At 45.3% G+C, this 19,338-nt stretch overlaps 1 protein-coding gene across 7 annotated transcripts in view; it reads left to right on the forward strand.

The window, feature by feature from the left end:
- Positions 1 to 19,338, forward strand: part of tbkbp1 (TBK1 binding protein 1) — a 93,790-nt gene that overhangs the window by 8,731 nt on the left and 65,721 nt on the right. For 6 of the 7 annotated variants that reach the window (XM_067968820.1, XM_067968822.1, XM_067968824.1 and 3 more), the window contains 6 exons: positions 2,801 to 3,045; positions 7,434 to 7,553; positions 8,633 to 8,737; positions 15,767 to 15,917; positions 17,885 to 18,090; positions 18,795 to 18,850. In XM_067968820.1, coding sequence (XP_067824921.1) covers positions 2,821 to 3,045; positions 7,434 to 7,553; positions 8,633 to 8,737; positions 15,767 to 15,917; positions 17,885 to 18,090; positions 18,795 to 18,850 — 863 coding nt within the window. In that variant the 5' untranslated portion in view covers positions 2,801 to 2,820. Of the gene's footprint in view, positions 1 to 1,199; positions 1,298 to 2,800; positions 3,046 to 7,433; positions 7,554 to 8,632; positions 8,738 to 15,766; positions 15,918 to 17,884; positions 18,091 to 18,794; positions 18,851 to 19,338 lie in introns of those variants that run through there. The other variant, XM_067968823.1, reaches the window with a different exon arrangement.

Below are 19,338 nucleotides of genomic sequence, written 5' to 3' on the forward strand. Positions count from 1 at the left end.
GATGAGTCACAACTTCCTACAACTCAACATTGGGAAGACTGAAGCCATTGTCTTCAGCCCTCACCACAGACTCTGCTCCATTGCCCCTGATTACATTCCCTACTCTGGCTACTGTCTCAACCAGACCATTTGTAACTTTGGCGGTGCTGTTCGACCCTGAGGTCAGTTGCAGCTCCCACATCCTTCCCTTCAGAAAGACTGCCTACATCCACCACCACAACATTGTCCAACTCTGCCCTTACATCAGATTCCCTACCGCTGAAACCCTTATCCATGCTTTTGTAACATCTAGACTTGATTATTTTAATGAAGGGTTTTGATATAGTAAATAAGGAGAAACTGTTTCCAGTGGCAGAAGGGCCGGCAACCAGAGGACACAGATTTAAAGTAATTAGCAAAAGAACCGAGGCAAGATGAGGAGAAATTTTTTTACGCAGCGGGTTGTTATGATCTGGAATGCCCTGCCTGAAAGGGTGGTGGAAGCAGATTCAATCGTAACTTTCAAAAGGGAATTAGATAAATACTTGAAGGGGAAAACTTTGCAGGGCTGTGGGGAAAGATTTGGGGAGTGGGACTAAATGGATAGCTCTTTGAAAAGCCGACACCGGCACGATGGGCCGTACGGCCTCCTTCTGTGCTGTACCATTCTATAATTCCATGAATGCACTCCTTTCTGGTTTTCATCCTCCACAAACACCCAAAATACAGCTATTCATATCATTTCAATCCTCTGACTCTGGCCTTTTTGTATATTCCCACCCTCCCTTTGCCTCACTATTGGTAGCCGAGTCTTCAGCTGCTTTGGTTGCACTCTCTGGTACTCCCTCCACAAACTCCTTCGCCTCTACACATCTCTCTCCTCCTTCAAATGCCTTCTCAAAACCCATCTTTTTGACCAGGCTTTCCGCCTCTCTTCCAAATGTCTCCTTCCATGGCTCAGTGCTGGAATTCCTTTGAGGGCCTGTATGGCTGTATGCATTTTCCAACCAACCCATCTAGATTAGAGTATGTTTTTTTTTAAATCCATAAAATTACGAAGCTAAGAATCTTTGTAATATCTGCTCGCTGGGAGTAGTCACTTTTTAATATTTTGGAGTTTCAGTATGTGCAAAAGGAAAAGTGAAAGTACAACCGTAACAATAGTACGACTGAAACTTAGGTCAGTATCGGAGCCTGGAATCAGGCCTTTCACAGCGAGTGACATTTGATTTGCTTTATATATAAAAACACAGACAGGTCTGAAAATATTCGACAGCAACACTCAAGAGTTTTGTGCAGACTGATTGTTAAGTAGACAGTAAGTATCAGTAGCTTGAGCTTTCGAGTTGGCTTAAAAGCCACAATGGGAAATCTATGTCTCGGGATCTCTTAAAGCCTTACAACATCCTTGCATTCGGAACGAAAACCTTTTTTTTTTACATTTATTATCATAACATTAGGAACCGGAATCCGTTAACAATGTTAAGCAAAAAGTTGGCTCCCTGCCAATTGTGGTTAACCCTTTTGTTACCAAAATTTTTTTTTTTTAAGTTCAGAAATCTTGATCCTAATGCCCAAAGTGCAGGTTAAAGAGAGTGGGAGAGAAGACCAGAGAAATCAGTGTCTAGTGGTCTAGTAGTGCATGAGGGGGAGGAAAGGGGATGCAGAGGATGATTTCCCCTAGATGTGAATGTACAGTTTACTCCTGTTAACTCATAGTTGCTTATTGGATAAATCGAATTGTACTTAAAAGGGTCACTGTGCTATTTTAATGTAACTGCTTAATTCAAATTACTGGATAATTCAAACTCTTTTTAGACAAAAATGACGTTGATTTATCGGGAGTAGACTGTATATAGATGATTTACTGATCAATAGCTCCTTGTATCACATGACAGAAAGAGCTACCACTTTCATCACAATAAGTAGTTTGCAGATAAGTGGTGCAGAACCTAGGTAGACTGCAGACATTTAAAACAAATAATCAAAGCAGTAGTTAAGCTAATGGCTGCTCAGGATAAACATTGGCCAGGACACCAGGGAGAATTCCCCAGCTCTTAAACATAGAAACATAGAAAATAGGAGCAAGAGTAGGCCATTCGGCCCTTCGGGCTTGCTCCGCCATTCAAAATGATCATGGTTCCCGCTTTTTCCCCATATCCCTTGATCCCTTTAGCATTAAGAAATATATCTATCTCCTTCTTGAATACATCTAATGACTTGGCCTCCACTGCCTTCTTCAAAGGAGTGTCATGGGATCTTTTATGTCCACCTGAAAGGGCAGACGGGGCCTCGGTTTAATGTCTCATCCGAAGGATGACAACTCCAACAGTTGCTGCGCTCCCTCAGTACTGCACTGGAACGTCAGCCTAGATTTTGTGTTGAAGACTCTGGAGTGGGGCTGCCGATTAGAGCTCAGTATTGGGGGAACTGTGATGACAAACCAATGTGTGGATACCCAATGGTGCCCTGCATTGGCATATATAGTGCCTCCCATGACACTATTTTGAAGAAGAGCTGGGGAGTTCTCCCTGGTGTCCTGGCCAATGTTTATCCCTCAACCAACATCACTAAAACAGATTATTTGGTCATTATCACATTGCTGTTTGTGGGACCTTGCTGTGCGTGAATCGGCTGCCATGTTTCCCTAGATTACGACAGTGACTACATTTCAAAAGTACTTAATTGGCTGCAAAGCACTTTGGGATGACCTGAGGTCATGAAAAGCTGGTCTTTCTTTCTTTCTTTCTTTCTTTCTTTCTGCTTTCATGCATGCACATTAGAAGTAGGAAAGTGATGTATTTCACCTCACCTTTAACAGGTCCCTGCTGATCTGCTGCCATGGATTCTTTCAACCTTGAAGACGACATCAGCATTCTGACACAAGAAGAGCTGCATGATGATGTGGAGTGGACTGATGCACCCAACACGGACCTTACAGGCGAGGAGTACTCCGCATCCCACTTTGCGCTCATCACCGCCTACAACGATATCAAGCAGAGATTAATCGGCATGGAAAGGGACAACTCCATCTTGAAGAGGAAACTCCGACAATACGATCTGAAGGTAAAACCTCGGCATCAGATTTCATTCTTCCTGAACCATGGGAACGGAGTTAAGACGCATCTTGGCTTGGAAAAATGACGTTTAAGTTTTGAAGATGATTCGATTTAAGGGCCTTCCTGCCTCAGATCTTTCGTTCTGACTCTTTGTCACGAGACAACAATAGAGTTCCTGTTTACTCGCAGAAAATGTTGGAAAACACTCAGCAGGTCAGGCAGCATCTGTGGAGAGAGAAACGTTTTTTTTTCAAAAATATACTTTATTCATAAAATTTGCAGCAAAACATATAATACAGTTGTCATATCACATTCCAAACGTACACAATACAGATTATACAATTTGCAGGTTACATCAAGTACAGTTCAATGAACACATTGTACATAATTACAGTTCATGACACTCTGGGGTGTCTCATTGTATGATACTCAATACAGATTATTGATTACAGATTCATTACAGGTACATTACAGATTCATTACACATACATTACAGCAATTTGAATTTTACATTCTGCCGGGGGGGGATTTTCCCTAATTGCAGCCCCTCGGTATACAATGGCGGGAAGGCTCTAAATGGTTGCCTTTCCTTAACGTTTCAGGTCGATGACCTTTGATCAGAACTGGAAGATGTTAAGAGATGAGCCACTTTTAAGCAAGTACAGAGCCATGGAAAGGTCTGTGATAGGGTGGAAGGCAGGTGTGTTTAAATGACAAAAGTGACGATGGTGCAAGGCAAAAGGAGGTGATAATGAGACAAGTCTAGAAACAAAAGATGGGTCCAGAGGAGGTGTAAAGGGTTACAGCAGAGGAGAAGGGAAGCATGGGAAATCGTAGAATCATAGAGCACAGAATGAGGCCATTCGGCCCATCGTGCCTGTGCCGGCTCTTTGAAATCTGACAAAGAGAAGGCTGCCGTGGTGCAGGAATGTGGTGGTAGATGCCAGGGATGCTGCCTCACCTGCTGAGTGTTTCCAGCATTTTCTGTTTTTATTTCAGATTTCCAGCATCCAATATTTTTGCATTTGTTCCTGTTTTGTTCCATTGGCAGTGTCTTCAGCTGCCTAGGCCCTAGGTCTGGAATTCCTTCCCTATACCTTTCCGTCTCTCTACCTCTCTGTCCTCCTTTAAGATGCTTCTTAAAAACTACCTCTTTGAGAGCTTTTGGTCACTTGTTCTAATATCTCCTTATGTGGCTCGGTGTCAAATTGTGTTTGATAATCGCTCCTGTGAAGTGCCTTGGGGCGTTTTATTACGTTAAAGACACTATAAAAATGCAAGTTGTTGTTTATTCAGCAGGATGAAGGTTAATAGAACAGTGTTTGTAAACAAAGGAAAAAAGATTTGCCAAACCTGAGGTAGATTATATAGAAGGCGCAACCCCATCTTTAATAAGAGAAAAATTGTTCAAGTCTGGATTTGTGCTTTAAGTAACATTGAACCAGTTTGGTCCCAATAGGAGGTTTGAAAGCATGAGCGAAAATACAGTAATGCTCCATTAATGTTAATGCACTGAATTACATAGAATGTATAGCACAGAAACAGGCCATTCGGCCCAATAAGTCCATGCAGGTGTTTATGCTACACACAAGCCTCCTCCCTCCCTACTTCATCTAACCCTATCAGCATATCCTTCTATTCCTTTCTCCTTCATGTGCTTATCTAGCTTCCCCTTAAATGCGTCTCTGCTATTCACCTCAACTACTCCTTGTGGGAGCGAGTTCCACATTCTAACCACTCTTTGGGTAAAGAAGTTTCTCCTGAATTCCCTATTGGATTTATTAGTGACTATCTTATATTTATGGCCCCTAGTTCTGGTCTCCCCCACAAGTGGAAACATCTTCTCTACGTCTACCCTATCGAACCCTTTCATAATCTTAAAGACCTCTATCAGGTCACCCTTCAGTCTTCTCTTTTCCAGAGAAAAGAGCCCCAGCCTGCTCAATCTTTCCTGTTAGGTATAACCTCTCAGTTCTGGTATCATTCTAGTAAATCTTTTTTGCACCTTCTCCAGTGCCTCTATATCCTTTCTATAATATGGAGACCAGAACTGTTCGCAGTATTCCAAGTGTGGTCTAACCAAGGTTCTATACGGGTTTAACATAACTTCTCTGCTTTTCAATTCTATCCCTCTAGAAATGAACCCCAGTGCTTGGTTTGCTTTTTTTTATGGCCTTATTAACCTGCGTTGCTACTTTTAGTGATTGATGTATCTGTACCCCCAGATCCCCCTGCTCCTCTACCCCATTTAGACTCTTATTATCCAAACAGTATGTGGTCCCCTTATTCTTCCTACCAAAATGGTAAGGATGTTCCCAAGGATGGGTGAAACTAGAACGAGGGGGCATAATCTTAGAATAAGGGGCTGCTCTTTCAAAACTGAGATGAGGAGAAACTTCTTCACTCAGAGGGTGGTAGGTCTGTGGAATTTGCTGCCCCAGGAAGCTGTGGAAGCTACATCATTAAATAAATTTAAAACCGAAATAGACAGTTTCCTAGAAGTAAAGGGAATTAGGGGTTACGGGGAGCGGGCAGGAAATTGGACATGAATTTAGATTTGAGGTTAGGACCAGATCAGCCATGATCTTATTGAATGGTGGAGCAGGCTCGAGGGGCCGATTGGCCTACTCCTGCTCCTATTTCTTATGTTCTTAAAATGTAATACCTTATACTTATCTATATTGAAATTCATTTGCCAATTACACGCCCATTCTCTCCTCCTGTATTTTGTCTCAGTCCTCCTCGGTAGTAACTACACCCCTCAATTTGGTGCAATCCGCAAATTTTGAATTACCGCACATTAACGCATATTTAGTGCAAGTGTTAGCACTAACACCATGTAATCACACCCTCTCTCCTCCATGTATAGCTCCTTAAAGTGCGGCCAAGAAAGCGAATAAATTGAGCCTTGCTTCCTTTGTCAAAACGTTCCTTTGTTAATCTATCAGATTGATAAAGACGGAATCCACTGAGATACAGCTGAAACTATAGGCATCCAGGGCTGGTTGTGTCCCTATCTAAATATAACATTGTGTCAGTGAATAGGTTACTGTGTGAGTGCGTGAAATTGGGTCAGCCTTTGTACACTTCAACCTAATGAGAGACGAGGGAAGCCCAGGGAGTGTGCGCATATGGACATTTCAAATCAATTTCATTTTAGAGAGGGAGGGGGTTAATAAATAGGGTTTTGGGGCTGGTCTACCAACCAAAACCCAAAAAGAAAAGTTTAATTTACAAACATGTTTGTGTAAGAACAGGCACAGAACACACGTGCTAATGGTTCCTCTTCATGCAACTGTAGATCAGAAATATTAAAATTCTTCCAGTCAAGTTACAATATGTGTTCTTGTCTATAAATGCCTATTGCTTCACCTGAGTTCCAATGTGCAATTGTTGGCCCACAGTGTCTGTCCGGTCCACCTACACCTCAATTTTAGAATTCTCATCCCCGTGTTCAGATCCCTCTATGGCCTCGCCCCTCCCTATCTCTAATCTCCTCCAGCCTTACAACCCTCCGAGAACTCTGTGTTCCGCCAACTCTAGCCTCTTGTGCATCCCCTGCTCCCTTTGCCCCACCATTAGCAGCTGTGCCTTCATCCGTCTCGGCCCTAAGCTTTGGAATTCCCTATCTAGACATCTCCTTCTCTCCATCTCTCTCTATCCTCCTTCTCTCCATCTCTCTATCCTCCTTCTCTCCATCTCTCTCTCTCCTCCTTTAAGACCCTTCTTAAAACTTACCTCTTTGACCAAGCTTTTAGTCACCTGTCCTATTACCTCCTTCTATGGCTCGGTGTCAAAGCATGGTCGAAGAGGTGGGTCTTAATGAGGAGCTTAAAGGAGGAGAGTGAGGTGGAGAGGCGGAGGGGTTTAGGGAGGGAATTCCAGAGTAGACCTAGGCAGCTGAAGGCACGGCTGCCAATGGTGGGGTGAAGGAAGGTGGGGATGTGTAAGAGGCCAGAGTCAGAGCAACGGAGATCGGGAGGGGATTGTAAGGATGGAGGAGGATGGGAGGTTATTCCACGCGTTTAACAACCAACAGTTCGAGTAGAACATCTTACCTTAATCAGTAAAAACATTGCAATTGTTGAATTGAGTCACACAGACCAGGAAGGCCCCTGATTCGATCCCTGCTCCTTGCCGAGTTAGTTGCTCTCATCCTAGGTATATTGGTCTCAACAACCTTGAGCTGAGGAGAGAGAAAAGCAGTCAAGGGTTGACTGCTGCCCAGTGACTCTTGCTGGAAAGTGAACGTGCGTTTGTGTATTGACTGTAGGATGAGGCGTGTGTGGACCAGACAGAGAAGAACAAATTGGGGGAGGGGGAGCAACAAGGCCACATGTAATGCAACGTGCAGCTCTCCTCTCCTCCTCACTTTCATTGTGTTTCATTTCCCAGTTTTCCTTGTCAAATGAATTTGGAGACGATAAGAAGTTGTCCCGTAGCTTGGTTGACGTTACTTTGCTGAGAAATGAGAACAGCCGGTTGAGGGAACAGCTGGACCACCTCAGAAATCAGGTTTGTGTTGAATATCTTTCAAAGTGGACAAACCCTCTTCTCCTCCTTTCTCTCTCCAACCTTCCCCCAGCTCAGTGAGTTTATCCAGTGACACACAAACCACACAGACCAGGAAGGACCCAGGTTCAATTCCTGGCTCGTGCTGAGTTGGCTGACCTCAACTAAGCCAGTGGTAAAGGCACTACAGTGCATCTTAGCGCTCCAGACAAGGGAAAAATTGGCCAAGATTCCTGCACCTGATCATTATCCAGCAACCCCTGCTGGAATGTGCATGTGACGACAGGATTGGGCTCATCTGTGATGCCCTTGCAGTTGAATAGTCTTACTCTCACCGTCAAGGCTGATGTGAATAATGGCCACTATGGCAGAGTTCCAGGGGACATCTTACTTGAAGGACCCGTATCCCAGCGAGGAGTCAACAGCTTCAGGGGTGGAAAGGTCAAAACCTGACGTTTGAGGGGTCCATGGGAGGGCATGGGTCCGACAGGTGGAAGTGTTGCTTCGGGCGCTTGCCTGCCCCTTGTGTCAGGAAACTGGGGAGGGGAATTTGCCTCTGCCCCATCCCCTTCCCCCTGCCATGGTTCTGATTAGCCCCTCGATGAAGGAAGTAATTCTTTTTTAAAAATGACCTCTTCAGGGGTCCGCACCCCTTGCCAGGAGATGGGATCAGACCATTGAACTTGTCTTCCTAATAGACCATGAACATTTTTCATGGACTGTTGGGAGTCAAATAACCACAACTTGGCACTATCAGTACAATTGAAACTGGGACTCCCTACCTAACAGTATTGTGGGAGTACCTTCACCACACGGACTGCAGCGTTTCAAGAAGAAGGCCCACCACTACCTTCTCGAGGGCAACTCGGGATGGGCAATAAATGCCGGCTTTGCTAGTGACGCCCATAACCCAAGAAAAAATATTTTAATAAACTATTCACTTCAGGTAGACTATGAAGAGAATATTAATATCTCCCCCAGATTCAGTACAGTTCTGTGTAACTGGTCTACTCGCCCCTGAGCCAGAGAGATTCCCTCGTGTATCTCATCAATTAAATGTTGATTTTTTAATTAATTTTCAGCTTCAAGACAGTAAAGAAAGGGAGGATCACCTGGATGAAGTCATTCAAGCTTACGAAAAAATACGTTGCGAGAGAGATGACCTCCATCACCAGCTGGAAGAAATGGTACATTCCTGATTCAGTATTACCGCCGATTTAAGGTTTTGCCTCTTTGGTACTGTCCGACTTGATCTTTGTGCTCCAATAAGAGTAGCTCCTACCTCACTAACTTGATTGAGTTCTCTTTGAGGACGTGGAGAAAGTGATGGATGGCGGTAGCTCGGTTGATGTTGTGTATCTTGACTTCCATAAAGTGTTTGATTAAAGTACCACCTGGACCGCTATAACAAAAAATGAGATCTCATGGGATTAAAGGACAGTTATTATGTTGGATAGGTAGCTGGTTGAAATCATGCAAGCACTGGTGTGTTATTCATAGCAGTAGATTTGATTGGGACCTGGTTATTTTTTAAAAAATTAATTCTCGGGATGTGAGCATTGCTGGCAAGACCGGCATTTATTGCCCAGGTTTGATACAATTGAGTTGCTTGCTAGGCCACTTCAGAGGGCAATTAAGAGTCAACCACGTTGGTGTGGGACTGGAGTCACAATGAGGCCAGACCAGGTAAGGACGGCAGGTTTCCTTCCCTAAAAGAGATTAGTGAACCAGTTTTTACTGCAATCTGACGGCGTCATTGTTACTTTTATTGATACCAGATTTTTAAAAAACTGAACTCGGATTCACGCTGGCTGGATTATCGATCCAGGCCTCAGGATTACTAGTCTAGTAACGTAACCACTACGCTACCATATGAGGAGAGTCCCTAAGGGCTCTGCATTGTGCCTTTTGCTGTTCATTATTTTCATTAATGATCTAGAGGAGGGCTGAAACAAAACCATCCTCTGATTCACGGATGATGTATAAATGTGCTTGGGAAGTTAGTGATTCTGAAATCAACGGATTGCAGGCCGATTTGGATGAGTTGGGTGAATAGGTCCGTATGTGTCATTTAATGGGGACAGTGCACTGTCCTGCACTTGGGGTTAGGAACTCCAGGCATACTGTGTAGGGGCATCTGTTAAAGGAAATGGATCAGCAAAGGGACCTGGGGGTTGTAGTTGATCATTCACTAAAGGTGAACAACTGGCTCTAAGAGGAGTAAATAGGGGTTTAGGTTGTATTGTTAAGGCCATTAAGTACAAAACAAAGTACTATAGTTAACCTGTATAGAGTTCTGATAAATTAGCACTTGGAGTATTGTGTCCAGGTTTAAATCTGCAACCTGGTAAAGGACAATGAGGCTCTGGAGAGGGTGCAGAGGAGGGTGAGCAGGATGATATTAAATCCTAAAGCTCTTAGATTTGAGGATAGGCTCCATGAATTAGGATTATTTACTTTGAACATAAGAACATAAGAAATAGGAGCAGGAGTAGGCCATACAGCCTCTCGAGCCTGCTCTGTCATTCAATCAGATCATGGCTGATCTTCGACCTCAACTCCACTTTCCTGCCCGATCCCCATATCCCTAGAGTCCAAAAATCTATCCATCTCAGCATTGAATATATTCACTGACTCAGCATCCACAGCCCTCTGGGGTAGAGAATTCCAAAGAGTCACAACCCTCTGCGTGAAGAAGTTTCTCCTCATCTCAGTCTTGAATGGCTGCCTCCTTATCCTGCGACTAAGCCCCCTAGTTCTAGACTCTCTAGCCAAAGGAGAAAGGCAGGCGTAAGAGGGATACGATGGAAGTGTTTAAAATGATGAAGGGATTGGATACTGTCCAGTTAGACGGCGGCTCACCACCACCTTCTCAAGGTCAATTAGGGATGGGCAATAAATGCCGGCCTCGCCAGCAACGCCCACATCCCATGAACGAATTAAAAAAAAAGATAGGTTATTTGAAATAGATAGGACTAGAGGCCATACCTATAAAATCCATAGCCAAGGAGGTTAGGTGCCAGGAATTATCCCTCTACACGGAGAGTCATCGTCCTCTGGGACAAGCTGCTGAGACATGGTGAGTGTGGAGTTGTTACATTCCTTTAAAAGGGAACTTTTAAGAAGCCCCTGAGATAGGAGAGCACTTACAGCTATAGAGAGTCAGCTGTTGGTTAGTTGTGATTGTGACAAGTCACGGGCAATTGCGGTCTCCTGGAGCTTGCTTGACTACCTTAGGGAATCGGAGATGAATTTCCCAGAGTTTTTCTCTTGAATTGGTTGCAGCTTTTTTTTTTGTCGCCCCTGCTGAGGTGGCATTGCCGGTGTGAGCAGGACTGTGAAGTTGCCTCGTTAACTGGACGGGATGGGCCAGGTGGGCCCGATGGTCTTTTCTCGCCTATTTTTTTTGGAAGGTCGAGCGTTGCTCCCTGGCAAAGGGAGTGCCAGTTTACCCAGCTCTCCGTCAATGCTGATCTGGGCATAGAGGGTGCAAAGGAACGGTCCAGATTGAAACATCCTCCCTCTGGGAGGCACCATCATTCAACTGCCCCATCACGAACAGAACACCCCTTTCAGGCATCTTCCCCCACGTGGCCATTCTTAATGTGGGAGCCCAGTCAGTGAACGTTGGCAGACTATTGAACTGTGGTGGGCATCGGTGCCTGTCCTCACCCAATATCCACAAATAGAAAGTAATCAGGGGCTGGTACCCTGGCTGATATTTCCTATTTTCCCCCAGTCCAGAGGCCAAATGTAGCGTGACTGTAGCTGAAGTCAGCTAACTCAGCGCAGACTGAGGATTGAACCTGGGAGCTTCCTGGTTTGTTTGACTCGGCTCCTCAGTGTGCAGCACAATCACAACTGAGTCATGATGAAGGGGATACTTTATCAAACACTTTCGATTCCGTAAAATCACTGTAATGCAGTGTTCGTACAGCCAATTCTGCGCTCCTGGGGATCACATTACTGGGAACTGTGGGCTCACAGTCAGTGATTTTCTGTGCGTCAAAATTAATGGGCAGAAAATCACAAGCAATGCTCCCTGCTGGGAGCTTGGAGTTGGCCCTTATTTATTGGTGATGCTTCAAAGTGGTTTGAAGTGCTTCCTGTTTATTCTTGAGTGTGTGCAGTCTCTTGTTCATAAAACCGCACTGAGATGCCTTTTTTAAAAATAAAGATACAGGGAGGTTTTTGTATTACAGGTTCAGGGGCTTTTGTGAGAACAAGTTCAAAATTAGCACTAGGAAGAATTGTAAAGGTTTACTGCACCACCGACCACATTTCTTGGGTGGTGTTTGACACGCGCTGCTGGGATTTAAAGCTCAGAATGTCACAGATGAAATTATGGAACAGCTGGTTCTGATCAGCCATGCAGCACTGAGGACTGTCATTACTGATAAGCTCAGGTTGCAGGATACGGATTGATGCAGCATCTAGTACATACTGCGTACGGCAGTGTAGTGGTTATGGTATGGGACTAACATCCCAGATACTGTGAGAACATAAGAAATATGAACAGGAGTAGGCCACATGGCCCCTCGAGCCTGCTCCGTCATTCAATCAGATCATGGCTGATCTTCGACCTCAACTCCTCTTTTCTGCCTGGTCCCCATATCCCTTGAGTCCTCTAGTGTGCAGAAATCTGTCTATCTCAGCCTTGAATATATTCAACGACTCAGCGTCCACAGCCCTCTGGGGTAGAGAATTCCAAAGATTCACAACCCTCTGAGTGAAGAAATTCCTCCTCATCTCAGTCTTAAATGACCGACCCCTTATCCTGAGACTATGTCCCCTAGTTCGAGACTCTCCAGCCATGGGAAACAACCTCTCAGCATCTACCCTGTCAAGCCCCCTCATAATCTTGCATGTTTCAATTAGATCACCTCTCATTCTTCTAAACTCCAGAGAGTAGAGGCCCATTCGACTCAACCTGAGGTCCAGAGTTGCCATGGTAATGTGGTAACTTGTGGGCTGGCATCAGAAAAAGGACCAAAAACTGCCTCAATAAATGTCCTTCAGGGAAGAGGACCTGTCAAGAGAAGGCTGAGGGGTGACCTGCTAGAGGTCTTTAAGATAATGAAAGGGTTTGATAGGGTAGATGTAGAGAAAATGTTTCCAACTGTGGGAGAGTCCAAAACTAGAGGTCATCAATATAAGATAGTCACTAATAAATCCAATAGGGAATTCAGGAGAAACTTCTTTACCCAAAGAGTGGTAAGTATGCGATTGCACTACTACAAGGAGTAGTTGAGGCGACTAGCATTGATGCATTTAAGGGGAAGCTAGATAAGCATATGAAGGAGAAAGGAATAGAAGGGTGTGGTGATAGGGGTAGATGAAGTAGGGAGGGAGGAGGCTCGTGTGGAGCATAGAGGCGAATGGCCTGTTTCTGTGCTGTAGACTTGATGTAACCCAATATAACTCATTTCCACCTGGTTTGGCCAACATGTGACTCCACTCTCACACTACGTGGTTAACTTAGGGTTTCCAACCCTTCAGGATTAAAGACTAATCTCCAGGACACTGTTGCACCTGGGAGAAAAATCAGAGGTGCATTAAGAAAAATGGTGCTTTCTAAAAACATTTCTTTGAACACTTTTGTTTACTAGTTATAAAAATATTGGACATGGTAAGGGGGGGGGGCAAAAAGACTGTTTGACTGACAGGCATGAATCACCCAATCGGGTAATGAAGAGTCTGTTCACTTTCCAATTGGCCATGGGAAGGCGGGGCACTCTGAGGATGGACATGTTTGGCAACCAATGGCAGGAGTGTGGGGGCGGGGCAGTTGGAGGCAGGAGGCCAAACACTGCCATTAAGCAGGCCCAACCTTGCCACCTCAGGGAAATAAATGCGGCCTTTTACAGTTATCAATAAAGGTTGCTATGGGAACAGGGATAACTGGTGATGCATTATATGAGTGTACAGAAAATGCTCAGAAATGCATAGCAGGTCAGTCAGCATCTGATAAGGGGGGAATAACAGGTTAATAATATTTTGGGGTGAAGACCTTGAACATTCTGAACATTTTTCTATTTTTTTTTTGTTCAATTTGATTTCCAACATTCGCTGTTACTTTTTGGCTCTAACTCGTGATAGAAGCAGACATGAGAAATTGGATTTCTTGTAGCTCTATTCTTAGCAGCTGATGCCTGGAGGGGCTTTGGGAACAATTGTTCCAAAGCTTCAAGCATACTTCCTGTGAGCCCAATGCTTGCTGGGATTTTAAGCTAACCTGCTTTAAAGGTTGAGCCTGGGGACGTCTGAATGTTCTGTTTCGAAGCTGCTTCTTTGAAGTCAGACGAACCGGAGGCAACAGAACAGAAATTTTTATAAAGGTTTCAGGAATGGTATATCTGGAGTTCGTTGCTCCTCACATCAAAGTATTTTTTTTTTTGTTATGTTACAGCTCCCATTTAGGCCTTTTGGACCGTCTTTCAGCATTAGAATTCTGTGCTTACTTGGCAGTGCTCTAACTGTGGCTGACAGTAATGATTTCCTTTGAGACTGCACAGCATATGGTGCACGGAGAATGCAACAATGCAAAGCCAGTGGGAAGTAAAAGGGTTGCGGTCTCCAACATACATCTAGTGCTCAGTATTAGGCAAACTTTGTCTTTAAGATACAGCTTGGGCTTAGTAAAAGGGGCCATGGTTTCATCACCATAATCTACACTCCATGAAATGGATATTGCGCCCGTTGGAAAGTGCACGAATGTGGACATTCGGTGAGAGTAGGGTCTCCTTGGCTGTATTGGTCAAAGGATTGTGGAGCCATATTTTCATGGATCTATGGTGCCATCAGAATAAGAGAGCTCAGCTTGATTACACTACAGAGTGTGGTCAGTGGAAGGACTCTGTCTCCACTCATAGTGTAACAGCATATTTAAGAGACAACTGTTAGGAGACTGGGTAGTGCATTGGAGTAGATGCTGGCCTTTCACCTCTGGAGCCTGGGTTAAAATCCAGCCCAGAATGTTGCGATGAAAGTCTCCTCTAATCTATCGGTTCTAAGGGCTCTTTGTGAGACAACTGTAGGCAGTGCGATCTCAACTGAATTCCAAATCTCCATCCAAAACGGTGCCTAATTCACCAATAAACTGGCAATCTCACTTAGAGACCACTGGATGGCTGGTGTGGGAAATGAAAAGGCACACCAGAGCAGTGGGATGTTCTTATGAGGTCAGGTTTTAGGTACAGAGTGGGAGGTTTGCTCTGTATTTGACTGTTACACCTGAACTGGGATTCCTCAGTGCAAAAGTGGAATAATGTTCCATTCCGCAGCACTGACATTTAACGCACCTTCATTAAAACGTGGAAAACATTGGTCACGTGTAAAAGAAGGTCAATTAACCATTTTCCTACCCTGTCTTAATCTGGTTCCTCATTGTCTTAGTTCTAGGTGTACTACCTGGTGTGGAATTTAGTTGTGGAGCAAAAACACCGGCATGGGCCGAATGGCCTGTTTCTGTGCTGTACATTCTATGTAATTCCCTATAAGATCAGGAAGGTCCCAGGTTCGATGCTTGGCCTGTGTTGACTTAGCTGACCTCAGCCAGGGAAATGGTAGCAGGGTTAGATTTAGCTTCAGTGTTCCCAGGACTAGGAAGGGGAAAGTAACTCAGCCAGGTTCCCAGGTCCTGATCATCATCCAGTGATTCCTGTAACACACACTGTCAAGGGATGCACTTTGACAGCACCTCCCAAGCCCATGACCTCCAGCACCTAGAAGGACCAGGTCAGCAGGTACAGGGGAACACCATCACCTCCAAGTTCCTCTCCAAATCACACATCATCCCGACTTGGGCGTATATCACCGTTCCTTCACCATCGCCGAGTCAAAATCCAGGAACTCCCTCCCTAACAGCACCGAGTGAGCACCATCACCACACGGACTGCAGCGGTTCATGAAGAAGGCGGCTCACCACCACCTTCTCAAAGGGGCAACTAAGGATGGGCAATAAATGCCAGCCTTGCCAGCGACGTCCAAATCCCCAGAATGAATTCTGAAAAAACCCATGAGGGACAGTCACTGAGATGAGGTACCAGCCAGCATCTATGAAACTGTAACTCTGCAAAAAGTTAATGGGGAGGAGGAAGAGAGGTGGGGAAATTTGGGGTAACAATATAAATCAAACAGCGCAGAAACCAGCATCATCAACTCTATGTGAACTTTCTCCTGCCGTCAATCTTTAACTTACTTTCTTTCCCCCGCAGACGGTCCTGGCCGAGGATCGCATTTCCACAATTCGGAGTTTGGAGCAGGCCCTGAGGCTGAGGGACGGTTCAGTTCAGATACTCAACAGCCAGCTCCGAGCGAAAGAGCAACAGATCGTAGAGCTGAGCCCGGCCCCCGGAGTCCTCCACGGTACTGCGCCATTGTCTTTGTCCGTTCACAGCCGGCCACACCCCCTGCCTCATTGTACATAAAGCAACCCATTGCATTCCGGGCAGCTCGACAGGCGTGTGTGAGGAACGACATGCATCGACTAGTAGCCTATCCTAAAAGGCAGTAAACCACCGACAGGCAAAGCTGAAACACTTCATTCCAGCCAATGGCCCAAGGTGTCTCTCTGCCTTGGAACAAATGCCAGAACGCGTCGTGCCGTACAATATTTGTTTAATATTTTAAATTTTTTTATATTGGGATGGGGAGCATGTTAGCAGATACAGACAGAATGCTGCCTGTTGCTTGCATATCACATGAACTAATTGCTCGCCTGCCGACACGGACTGGTTGGGCTGAACGGCCCATTTCCATGTCGTAAACCTTTTACGATTAAGCCCAGGAACAATACTGGGGTTCAATTTGCTGGAGTATGAAATTGTTACAAGACAGCAGTTGCCCCTTACTCCTGCCTCCAAAACCATTTCTACCCTCCCTTATCTCACAGCGCCGCCTCCAAAATATAAACGACTGGTGAACGTGTTCCTCCGGAGGCACGAACCACCGCCTCGTGAAGTGGTTTCACTCGCTGCCGCGCTGGAGCAAATCTTCGACCGTGCCGGACGCAAGTGGCTGCTGGGGGACACAGGATGTCGAGGCCGCCATTTTGTTCGGGCCAACGATGGCAGTCGTCACATGGCTAGGCTGTTCCGACCTTCGCTGATGCTTGGGGAATGTTCCGCACAGTCCAGCAATCGGACAATACATTAAAACAGAACAATTAAGAGACGGGCAAACATATTAATGAAAGGAGCAGGGAAAGGAAAAAAAATACTTTAAAAAACGAACAAACACAGAGAGGAAGGATCAGTGGAATGACTGTTGGATTGTGTAACAGATGCCTTAAAGAAATAAAAGGCATTCAAGAAACAAAGGGTGTGGTGAATCACTGAGACAGTGGGGAGGCCCTGTGGAAAATGAGGGAAAAAACCTGGGGATTGGGTTTGAAATTAAAGTCAGATGATGCTGGCAAAGCACAGCAGGCCGACGAGCTCTGAACAGGGAAAGAACGGATCAACAGGGAGAGGCAGCATTCTCTTCCGCCCCCTCCCAACTCTCATCGTCAGCACTGTGTTCTGATGAAGGGTCTACCCCCCACCCAGAATACTAACCCTCCAAAACTGCAGCGTTGGCTTGGATGAGCAGAACATGGTGGCAGCCTTCGATTTGATATAAGCTCCGCAGGCAAAATGGTAAACTCAAGGGGACTTTGGGCGACAGGGTAAAACAGGCAACATTGATTCAGTCGCCCGTTTTACATCTCTCCCGGTTTTCATTTCCCTTGACTGCAGCATGGATGAAAATCGGGAGAGTTGTCGCTTGATTCGATATCTCCCGCTTTACACTGTCGCCCAAAGTCAGAATTACCCCCACGGACCTCGGAGCAACTGCATGTGTTTGGATCTTCCACTCATGCAGCTCTTCCTACGTTGCAATTGGCCTTCCAATCTGCGCTGCAGTATAAATGGGCTGGATTCAGAACACAGGTTCCCCAACAGGCCTCAGTTGGGCTTCAGTATAATTGGGGAAACTAGTGACACAATAGCCCGGAAAACAAAATGCTGCAGATGCTGGAAATCTGAAATAAAAACAGAAAATGCTGCAGATGCCAGAAATCTGAAATAAAAACAGAAAATGCTGGAAGTGCTCAGCAGGTCAGGCAGCCTCTGTGCAGACAGAAACAGTTAATGTTTCAGGTCGATGACCTTTGGTCAGCACAATAGCCCGAGTAGTTTATGCTGTCAACGGAATCCACAGGACTGTTTAGCTGACTTTAATTTCCTTATAATTAGCTTCAAAGGATTGAAGGGGTTTTATTTAAGATTTAGCGGCTATCCATTGCGTGTTTGATGAGTATTAAACCTGACCGTGTTCGCCTTGCGTTGCAGGGCTGGAGAGTCCAAGGCGACAACAGAACTCCAGGACGATGGATCACCAGCTGGATGAGCTGAAAGTTCAGAGGTTACAGGACGAGGTCAATGACCTCCAGAGGAAGCTGCACAGTTGCCAGTGGAGGGAGGGACAATACAAAGAGGAGTGCGATCGGTTACAGTCCCAGCTGAGCCAGCACAGCCTGCAGGAAAGCTGCGCACAGGTCAGTGGAAAAGGCAGATACTGTTTTAAAAAGTGACTCCCAAAAGGTTCTCTCAGTGACTAGCTGAGTCTTACAGACCAGAGGAAGGGCAGAGGTTTAAACCCCAGTCTGTGCTGAGTGAGCTGATTTCCTCTGAGGTAACAGGCAGCAGCACTCCAGGGCTGCAATGAGAGTGTGACGGTGTGACAAGTTTACATAGGCAGTTCCCATTATAAATGTGGACGTTGGGTACTTATAATGGGGAAAAGTTGACGGGAAGCACTTGCAGGTGTAAAGATTTTTTAATGTATTAATATAGATGTAATATATAGTAATTTAAAATCAGCAATGTGCATACATCTGATTGCGTGGCCGTACTGTGCCACATGCAACCCGTCTGCACGGATCTAAATACCTGCTCTAAAATTCAAGATTAAGTTAATCAGCACATTGAGCGGAGATGTCCTTTACAGAGTGCTGATTCTCAGCTCTTTGGCTGCAGAGTTCGTTAAATCCCTCGTGGATTCGCAGAGTGCTATGAACAGGAGCAGCTCTGAACCTTTTCTCGAACTTTCTGTTGTGACTGTCACACGCTGAAAATTGAAGGGTAGGAACAGGTCAATGAAACGGTCACAAATTGCCTTGATTTTCCAAAGAACTGTCTTCTGGTTGTTTCAATTGCCCCATTAGTAACGACACACTGTGTCTGCTGTCCCTCCCCCCAGGAGCTGACCTGTGACCCCGATGACATGGAGTGGATAAAGAATACAGAAGAAGAGCAGTAAGTGTTTTAATTAGAGTGCCTCAGTGTATAACATGAAGAGTTCAATCTGTCGGTCCTTCTCCTGTCTGACCTGCGGTTCTCTTTTCTTAATTATGAAACTTTCCCTCTGTACTTCCCCAGCAGGCCCTTGTGCCCATGCTGTGATCTAGATGCTGGATGCCATCTGGTGCCTGACGCAACTGGCCTGGACAGTAAGTGGCAGATGGGCTATTCAGCCACATGGGGCATTGCAGCCGAGCCTATTCGCACCCGATGTCCACATTTTAAAAAAAAATTCTTAATTCATTCTCAGGATGTGGGCGTTGCTGGCAAGGCCGGCATTTATTGCCCATCCCTAGTTGCAAGTTTGATACAACTGAGTGGCTTGCTAGGCTAGGGCAGTTAAGAATCAAGCACATTGGTGTCACGTGTAGACCACACCGGGTAAGGACAGCAGGTTTCCTTCCCTATAGGACATTAGTGAACCAGTTGGGTTTTTAACGATA

This window comes from Heptranchias perlo, chromosome 30, assembly GCF_035084215.1.
Source record: "Heptranchias perlo isolate sHepPer1 chromosome 30, sHepPer1.hap1, whole genome shotgun sequence".
NCBI lineage: Eukaryota > Metazoa > Chordata > Chondrichthyes > Hexanchiformes > Hexanchidae > Heptranchias > Heptranchias perlo.